This window comes from Zea mays, chromosome 8 (assembly GCF_902167145.1).
Source record: "Zea mays cultivar B73 chromosome 8, Zm-B73-REFERENCE-NAM-5.0, whole genome shotgun sequence".
NCBI lineage: Eukaryota > Viridiplantae > Streptophyta > Magnoliopsida > Poales > Poaceae > Zea > Zea mays.
This window is the reverse complement of record NC_050103.1, coordinates 7,833,785-7,842,609: the sequence shown is the minus strand read 5'-3', so window position 1 is coordinate 7,842,609 and position 8,825 is coordinate 7,833,785. Positions and strand designations below refer to the sequence as shown.

General features: G+C 49.1%; 2 protein-coding genes across 4 annotated transcripts; one reads left to right on the top strand and one right to left on the bottom strand.

Moving 5' to 3' along the window:
- The first annotated feature begins 452 nt into the window (after positions 1 to 452).
- On the top strand, positions 453 to 4,067 carry LOC100280739 (HESB-like domain-containing protein 2). 2 transcript variants are annotated; one of them, XM_035961434.1, is made up of 4 exons: positions 453 to 719; positions 842 to 1,084; positions 3,504 to 3,621; positions 3,724 to 4,058. In XM_035961434.1, the coding sequence occupies exons 2-4, from the start codon at positions 904 to 906 to the stop codon at positions 3,815 to 3,817; spliced, it is 393 nt and encodes a 130-aa protein (XP_035817327.1). In that variant the 5' UTR covers positions 453 to 719; positions 842 to 903; the 3' UTR covers positions 3,818 to 4,058. The 2 variants fall into 2 exon arrangements, with proteins under 2 accessions (XP_035817327.1, NP_001149194.1); NM_001155722.1 differs by having other exon boundaries at positions 467 to 646; positions 3,724 to 4,067.
- An 85-nt stretch (positions 4,068 to 4,152) lies between these two features.
- Positions 4,153 to 8,577, bottom strand: LOC100381500 (uncharacterized). Of its 2 annotated transcripts, none has more exons than XM_008656936.3 (7): positions 7,775 to 8,229; positions 6,945 to 7,674; positions 5,177 to 5,380; positions 5,010 to 5,075; positions 4,770 to 4,835; positions 4,612 to 4,677; positions 4,153 to 4,514 (listed from the first exon to the last, which is right to left on the bottom strand). In XM_008656936.3, exons 1-7 carry the CDS (start codon positions 7,807 to 7,809, stop codon positions 4,350 to 4,352), a joined length of 1,332 nt encoding a protein of 443 aa, XP_008655158.1. In that variant the 5' UTR covers positions 7,810 to 8,229; the 3' UTR covers positions 4,153 to 4,349. The 2 variants fall into 2 exon arrangements, with proteins under 2 accessions (XP_008655158.1, NP_001167802.1); NM_001174331.1 differs by lacking the exon at positions 7,775 to 8,229 and adding an exon at positions 8,239 to 8,577 and having other exon boundaries at positions 4,250 to 4,514.
- Between the last annotated feature and the right edge of the window lie 248 nt (positions 8,578 to 8,825).

Sequence of the window (8,825 nt, the reverse complement as noted above, 5' to 3'; positions counted from 1 at the left end):
GAGATTCATCCTTCTTTGTTTGTTTACTGGTTGCTCCACCTCCACTACTTCAATATTATTGATAGATTATAATAAGGAAGGATCCTAATGAAATTTTCAAAGGTTTCAACAATTCCCAAATTACCATGATAAATATATTTCTTTATTTATTCTACTATTATTATTATATATTTTTTATCAATTTTGGGCTTTACATCCATAAGTGTAGGATCGAGTGAAAAAAGTTTTCCTTTTACATTTTCTTATGGCCTGACCCGAGCACAATATTGGGCTAACTTTGTTGGCTCGCGCCCAACTGACGGCCGTGTTGGATCGGGCTTTTTATTGGGTTAGGTTGGTCCTGGGCCACTAGGGAGCCGAAGGAAAAGCTCGGCCGGTCGGGCGGGCGGGCCTCGGGGGAGCCGGTGGAATTCGACGACGAAACTCCGTCACGTCATTCCTATGCGCCTCCCGTCTGGCCGTCTTCCAGACGTCTCCAATCGGAGCTCCCAGCGTCTCGGAGAAGAGGAGCAGCACGGCACGGCAGCTGTGGCGAGGAAGGCTCTTGTCCTGTCCCATCCCAACCCAGCAGCCGTCCAAGGAGGAGGAGATCCAATCGGCGTGCAGGCGTCCACCGTCCATCCATCGATCCAATTCCAATCTGCAGGTGAGCAGCTCGTTGAGATTCCCAATCAACAGCTCGAATCGCCTGCTCTCCCATCCTATTGAATGAAACTATGGTATAGAATTGGTTTGCCTAGTTATTATCTCGAATTAATTTGTAAAGATCTCCACTTTGGTTCGATTTGATTGTTTCTTCAACTAGTGGCATATTGTTCTGCTTCTTACGTGATTCCATTAGGCCTCTGCGTCGCGGCTTGTTCGTGGAGGAGAGGTTGCTGTGGAACCCGCCGCCAGTTAGCCATGTCGTCCTCCGTGCTGAGGGCTGCGGCCGACAGGGCTATTCGCAGGCAGGCCCTCACGCTGACGGACGCCGCGGCGTCCAGGATCCGGCAGCTCCTCAGCCTCAGGCAGCGGCCATTCCTGCGGCTCGGCGTCAAAGCGCGTGGTTGCAACGGCCTCTCGTACACGCTCAACTATGCCGGTATACTTACCGCTTCCTTATTGCACGGATCAACTTCCTGCACCAGTTTTCCATTGTTTCACATTAACAACATCCGATTTCATCCACAACAGAAAGAGAGGGAAATGGATAAAGTGATAAGCTTATGTTATGTTACACATCTTGCTTAATACTGCCCCGGTCATCTAATATGCAGAATTATGTATAATATCCTTCATTGCGAATTGTTACTTCTGTTGGATCATGATGATTTCAGTTCAGTCATATACCATGTTTGTGTTCTTACCATTTCGCTTTTATTTTCGTTACTGTTCAGTTGTATGTCGGTGTGCCAGTTTAATTACCAGAATATTCACAATACCCTTTGATGGATCTATAAGTGGATCAAAGGGGGGCTAAATAATTGGAAGGTAGAAAATTTATGAGTCATAAACTAAATAAACAACTTAATAGATGTAATGATGAATAGAAATAATAGGATACATTTAAAATGATCGGGGTGACATATAACATAGTGTTTCTTGTGGACAAAAAGCACTTTAGTATTTTTTTATCTTCCATGGATGTAAACAAATGTCACTCTATGTAGCAATTTAGAATCAATTATTCATGCCAAAAAATTGGAATTGGCAATCAAAGTGGGATGAACATGAACTGAAGTTCTAGACCATAGAACATCCTGTACCTCATTGGCTCACTGCAGCAGCTAGCATACCAACAGATGGGGGATGAGAGCGGCGGTCGCCTGGCCGGCTAGACACCTGCCCGACGCCACCTAGGGATGTTATTCCCTTTGAAAGGTGATCAGCTGGGCGCCTGCTACCTGACCGTCTGGTGCCATCGCTCCCCTTAGTGCTGGGGGTCTCTGGCCATGTCCTTGGGGATTGCCCGTTGGGGTACTGGCCCGCTGGGGGCGATTGCTGTTGACTGACTAGAGCCAACCGCAGCAGGGATGCCTGGGCGCAGCTTCCTGTAAGATGCCGCAACGGAGATCAGAAACGTTGGCGAACAGAGAGGCGTCGGGAATCAGAGCATCTGTGCCGCCCGAGTTGGAGAAGAGAGGTGGATGTTGGACCTTTGGGTGGAGCCTGGCCTTCTAGGCCTCATATTCATGGGCTAAGTTTATAAGGGGTTTCTTTAGCTTTTTAGGTGCTGGACCGGGGCTGTAGCCGCCCCAGCCTGGGACACAGATTCGGCCCTGATAATATCCAATTGGATTGGATGGGATTTGCTCAAGTCTTACCCTTTTTTCACTGTCGTATCAGCCTAACCAACGCTACCAGAGGCGGAACCAGGATTGCTACAAGAGGGGGTGCTTGGTGCATGTCTTTTAACTGAATGGGTGCTGAAGTGTTTAAATTTAGACTTCCTAAGAGCAACTCCAATAGTTATGTAAATTTTAGCTCTCTAAATTACAGATTTAAGAAGTTGCTAAATGGTTTTTGGAGTAAAAAAATGTGAGTTCTCCAATAGTTCTCTAAATATAGGTTGTAATTTTGTTTTGTATCTATCCACATAAAAAAATAAGTCACAAAAACTACATAATCCAGTCAATATTTTTGTTTAGGGAGTTGTTAAATGGTTGTCAAATGTAGAGAGAAAATGAGGTTAGATGACAAGTTGTTAAATTTAGAAAGTTCGTTTAGAGAACTGTTAGAGAATAGTTTTTATGTTAACTAGCTAAATTATTGATTTAGGAAGTCTTTTAGAGAACTACTGGAGTTGCTCTAACTGCTTTTAGTCACGATTCGCATGTAAATTTTGCTTGATATATGCATCCAGGGGGGGGGGGGGTGCAGGACACCCGGTACTGTCCTTCGTTGGCCCCTGAATGGTACAAAAAACCTTGTCATCTCTGAAATCCTCGACCCCCCTGCTGTAACATTACCATTGGGCACCACGTTTAAGTATTTTAGTACCGGGGTCTGAATGGCTTTTCTGGCTACTAGTTTGGAAAGGGGGGAAAATGAACTAATTTCTCCCGCAATCCCCTACAATCCCAGAGGGGATTCCAAACTATCCCTTCAATGGTTGTATTGGTCACGACGTTCAATTACTTCCTACTTTTAATACCCAATGGGACTTCGCCAACATATGCCCCTTTTTTTTTTGGGTTCACTATTGAATCAGCCTGTATCAATCAATGCAGCAAAAGCATGGTGCGCACTGGCCCATCTCTGCGATGCCATAGCTTCCAAGTGTAACATTAGTATGAAAGTAAAACTTGGGTAGGAACTTATGAGGTGTAAGTGGACTGGCAGGCACCTTTTATGGTTTCGCCTAACATCGACTGGTCCATGTAAATGAGGTTTACCAGTTACTGAAGCGTCTGCTGCATTGCGTTGAATATATATATACCTAATAGCTTTTTTCTGCTGTCTGCTGGCCAACACCTGCCTGCTCCTGTGTTTAATCAGTTACTTGCTCCTGTAACCGGCAGACGAAAAGGGGAAGTTTGATGAGCTTGTCGAGGAGAAGGGAGTGAAAGTGCTGATCGACCCCAAGGCTCTGATGCATGTCATAGGCACCAAGATGGACTACGTTGACGACCCGTTAAAGTATGGCCCCCGGCCCTACTCCACAGTGGTTCCTTCTTTTTCTTTTTTTCTTTTCTTCGTAGCACTTTTTCAGTTACTAACCGGAGTTCCTGCCGCACCCAGGTCCGAGTTCGTGTTCGTAAACCCGAACTCCAAGGGGGAGTGTGGCTGCGGCGAATCTTTCATGACCACGGGCAGCAAAGGGTCGCCATCGTGAGGCGGCGTCGTCGTCTGTCTGTTGGTGTAAAGCAAACGCGTCCGCCGCAGGATCCAGAGCTATACAGGTTCTTTAAGGTTTATCCTGTAGGCATCTGTGGCTCCGCCGGAGTCCTTATAGTTGTATAAACACAGGGCAGCTGACTCGCATGTACTTGTAAATTCACTTGAAATGTTGACATGGTCAGGTTTTCCCCCCATGTTTATGCGTATCTGGTAATCTCACGGTTCAAGGGCTCGAATTTGTGTGGAAGCTTGCGTTTGCTGCTGCTGTTCGTTGCCGTTGGGAAAGCAGTCGTGTGGACTGGACGTTCGTAAGTCGTCATATGGCTCTGTGTGGGGCTGGCTGCGTCTGTAGACGAAGAGAATTTTATAGAAACTGACTGGTATTTACGGCCAAGGGCCAAGGCAAAGAGACACAGACAACAACATGAGCAGAGCAGAGATGTGAGGTGATATTAACCGTGGATTAGTTCGTGGTACAGTGTTGTCTCTGCTCCTCTGATCTCTATAGCTAGTAGTCTCCCCTAAAATTAAAATTGGGAAGGAACCCAGGCCCCGTTCTCGTTGGTGACGTAGGACGTGCAGGAGAGGGGCACGAGGCAGAGCCCTCTGCTGCGGAGGTCAGGCCGCCGCCTCCTCGTCGTCGTCTCCTCCTGCTCCTGCTCCTCCCCTGCAGCGCTGGCGTTCCAACACCCCTGACCAGCAAACACACCACGATTACACGCACGCACGCGCAGCACACAGCACAGGATACAGCACCGGAGTAGGGTTTATATATGTGGTGTAGTGTACCCGCTGGTGCGTCGGCCTGGGCTTCTTGCTACTTCTGGACGACTTCAAGTAGGGGCGGCTCAAAGTCTGCAGGGGGGGAGGGAGGTGTGAGAGAGAGAGAGCTGCTGTCAGGAGAGAGAAAAAGGAAATCCTAGCAAGTTAATTAATTAATTAATTACCTCGACTTGGTCTTGGAGGAACTTGATGTAGCCAATGGCCTCCATGAGCACAGACGCGGTATCGGTCTGCACATACTAGTAGTCAGGGTATATTACTTGGCCCCAAGAGAATAACCTCCATATATGTAGTATATACGTAGTAGTCCCACACTCCTCCGTTTTCTTTGTGTTCGTAAGAAAATGAACTAGCATGCGATAAATATTCGAGAACTGTGACGGAGGTAGCCTAGATTAAGTTACCTTGCCGAATGGCGAGACGAGCTGCTGGAGGGCAGCGATCCGGTCCCCTAACTTCTCTTTCCGTACCTAACTACCCAGAGAAGAGCGTGAGTGAGTCCTGTCCTGTGTAATACATGAATATTGATCAATCGCCCTCCTGCTGCAGCGGACGTACTACTATACTGTACCTCGAAAGAAGGGAGGATGGTGGTGGAGGAGCCGGAGCCGGAGCCGGAGCCGGAGCGCTGCTCGAGTCGAGGCTTCTTCCATGGCACCACCACCGGGCGGCGTGCTGGTGCCGCTGCCGCCCTTTCTTCACAGGCGGCGGCTCGCCCTCCGTGCTCCGCGCTCCACTGGCGGCCTGCTCCCGCGGCACAGGCGGCGGCGCCCATCTGCATCCGTGCACGCATGCGTGCAACAAAGATCGATCATGCACTTCTCCCACCATTATTTTCAGTAAGTAGGTAGTGGCAAGGCAGGGGGCAGGCAGGCATTGCACTGCAAGCAATGGACGACTTTTTTTTTATTAGTCAGTCCAGCAAATAAAGCCTGCTGTGAGTAACGACAGCAGATCTCTACTAACAGACGGCGCGGAATCCATTATTAAGCGAGCAGGGGCATACGACGCATATGCGTCCTGGCCCTGCTATACCTGATCTGCTTGGGCGGCCACTCCGGCCGATCCTAAAGCTGCGGGGATGCAGAGAAGAAAAGGAGAGAGAGAGAGAGCCTGTACTGTACTCCTCTTTCTACAACGCGCGCGGACCTAGCTGGCCCTGGCCTAGCCTTGCTCCGATCCAGTTCAGGGGCCAGGACAGTAGGAGGAGAGCGGGCGAGCAACGCATGCACGCTGGCAGCACAGATCCGCCAGGGTAGGGACGACATGGACATGCATGTACGTAGCTGGTACTAGCAGGCACGCCATGAGCAGGCACCTCCATCTCATCTCATCGGTATCGGAGTTCAGACCAAATCGTCCTAGCTAGCTAGCTAAGCTAAGCTACCGTGTAGTACTAGCTGATGATCCATCGATGCATGCATGCTGTCCGTCATCACACACTGAACACCTCTAGATATATATCGATGCATGGTCCCCTCATGGCTCACACTGAATAAATCGCGCAACAATTAATGTCTCTTCCCATGCCATGCATGCAAATGTTGCTCTACTACTTGTTAGACCAACTCCAGCAGTGCTGGCTCCGTATCCGTATCCTAAGAAGTGGCAGCCGTGGATACGGAGGGGGCATGGAGGGTGTTTTCCAACAGACTCCGTATTTACACTTCACATGCAGACTGTGACAGCTGGGTCCCGCGAGCACCCGCGAGCGCATGCAGTCTTGTGCGGAGAGGAGAGAGAAAACGTGGAAAAGGGGAGTGTAGGTACACGACGTGCTTTTTAGGGAGACAGATACGGAGACTGCTGGACTGATGAATAGTGTGCTACGCTGTGCAAAAAACGAGATACGGAGCCGCATGCGGAGTCTGTTGGAGTTGGTCTTATCGCTACGAAAATCCGTAGCTCTAGCTAGGTGTACTCTCATACACAGCATACGCATACATACATACATACATACATACATATATATATATATATATATTATTTCTTGAGTTTTAAAAAATACAGTGACTGGAAACACATTGAAAAACGAATGAATGACCATGCTATATATATGTACTACACTAAACACATATATTTTCACTAAGCATTATTTGTCCAAACAAAAGTACATATAAAATTTAACAGTACAACTACGCGTACTAGTAACTGTTTTTTACTTCAACTAACTCGCGCGCGCCTGCCAAGAGAGTTACAAAAAATATACTAGTAAATGCCTGAAGTAGGATACGCGTAGCCAAAGAAGAAGAAGAAGAAGAAAAACAAAAGAAAACCAGCAGCGCGCGGTTGGAGGAGCTGACACGAGAGGCAATAAGTTCGGGATGTGCCGCACTGACCTGCTGCTTGTAGTTGTCAACGGATGGTCGTCGTCCTCGGGGACGATGAGCAGCGGCAGGAGCAGGAGGAGGAGGGCCGCCGCCATAGCCATAGGCCACATGCTCCGACTCCGATCTCAGCGAAGGCACCGTGCTGATCGTGCCGTCGTCGTGGAGCAGCACCGAAGAAGAAGAAGAAGAAGCAGCAGCTTGGCTAAGCAGCAGGGTCTTGCACAGCCTCGACGAGGCCAGTAGTATCTCGAACGCGTCGCCCGGGAGAGGCGGCGGCGCCGCCAGGAACGGTCGCTGCTGCTGCTGCGCCTGCGTGTGCGTCGTCGTCGTCGTCGTCAGCGAGATGTTTATGGTCGGGAGCACGGTGCCGCCGCCGCCGCCGCCGTGGAGGACGACGTCGTGGCAGCTGGCGGCTATCGTGGCTGTGCCCGCACACGATGGCCTTGACGAGTTAGTAATAAGCGTGCCCTCCGCCTCGATCTTGTCGTCGTCGTGGCCATCGTGCTGCAGCTGCCCGTTCGTCGGCGGCGTGGACGGTGAGGTGTCTAGGAAGCCGCCGCCGCAGTTGCTCCATTGGAACCCTAGGTCTTGCATCGTTAGCAGAGAGCTGCTGAGCTGCGGAGGGATCACCGGAGAAGCAGGGTGGCTGTGCCTGTGGCTGTGGCTCTGGTGGTGGTGGCTGCCTTGTGCTGAGAGGAGCACCTCAAGCTCGTCGGAGTGATGCCGGTCAGCGCAGTTTCTGCAGTAGTAAAAGGAATCAATAATCAAGTAAATAAATATATCCATCTGGCTGGCCAGGGAAAACAAATTAAAGAAGTGGACTCGCGGAGGAAACCAACAAATCGGTGGATGGAGTCGTAAGCATGAGCTGCATCCCTTCTGTTTCTTTCTTTCTGCCCTAACTTGTCATTTTGCCGAGCTACAATTTCCTAGACTCCATAGAGACAGCAGCAGCAGGGAGGGAGAGAACAACAAGCATGCAGAGGAAAACTCCAAATCCTAGGAAAAATCCAGCCTATTAACAAAGAACCTGAAATGCATACTACATACTCTCTCCGTTTCTTTTTATTAGTCGCTGGATAGTGTAAAATTACACTATCTAGCGACTAATAAAAAGAAACGGAGGGAGTACTTTTCTTTGAGAGAGAGAGAGAAAGGGAGGGGGAAAAATAGGCTAGGATGACACACAGTGGATGTAGAACAAACCAAAATTTCAGGAGAGTTCAATTTCGGCCCTGAGAACTGTAAACAGAATCAACTAAGCTACAAACATTAGTAGTGCTATAGTGTTGCAGGTGCTTACAGCGCTAGAGGTTGCTGGCTGTTGCCTCCAATAATGGCGCTGTGATGGGGAGCAGCAGGAGCAAATGGCAGGGAGGAGGAAGAAGAAGAAGGCCATGGGAGGAGGTCATCTTGCGCGAGGTGATCACTGAGGTTGGAGGACGATGACGAAGCCGCCATCATGGTGGTTGTAAAGGCGGCCTTAATCGATCGATGCTACTTCCAAGAGGGGGAGAGAAAGAAAAAGTCGCACTAGCTAGTAGCGCTCTATGGTGACGATGAGCTTTTTTGAGAATCTCTCAAGAACACACGCGCGCCCTACCAATGGAAGGCATATCGGGTTAGAGAAATTGAGATGCCCATAAGGCTTCGTCGCTTTACCTGGCCCGGCCGGCCGGCCGTCCCTCCTTATGTATCTTATCTGCTTGTATTGGGTATCATTGTTCCCATCCCTAGCTAGAAAAGCGCTTCGTTCCTCTTCTTTTATGTCTCGTCCCAATATGATCTCTTTCCCATCACTTAACTAGAAAATTAATTTTAGAAGATAGTGGAAAAATGTTTTTCGGAGGCCAGCATACCTAACAACCATATCTCTATAAATCCTTAGGG

Excerpts from the sequence above, each read along its gene's own strand:
- LOC100280739 (NM_001155722.1), top strand. The coding sequence starts at position 904 with ATGTCGTCCTCCGTGCTGAGGGCTGCGGCCGACAGGGCTATTCGCAGG. Across the intron at positions 1,085-3,503 it reads GTACACGCTCAACTATGCCG|ACGAAAAGGGGAAGTTTGAT; the intron begins GTATACTTACCG and ends TGTAACCGGCAG. Across the intron at positions 3,622-3,723 it reads TACGTTGACGACCCGTTAAA|GTCCGAGTTCGTGTTCGTAA; the intron begins GTATGGCCCCCG and ends TGCCGCACCCAG.
- LOC100381500 (NM_001174331.1), bottom strand. The coding sequence starts at position 8,399 with ATGATGGCGGCTTCGTCATCGTCCTCCAACCTCAGTGATCACCTCGCG. Across the intron at positions 4,678-4,769 it reads TCCTCCAAGACCAAGTCGAG|ACTTTGAGCCGCCCCTACTT; the intron begins GTAATTAATTAA and ends CCCCCCCTGCAG. Across the intron at positions 4,515-4,611 it reads CCAGGCCGACGCACCAGCGG|GGGTGTTGGAACGCCAGCGC; the intron begins GTACACTACACC and ends TTTGCTGGTCAG.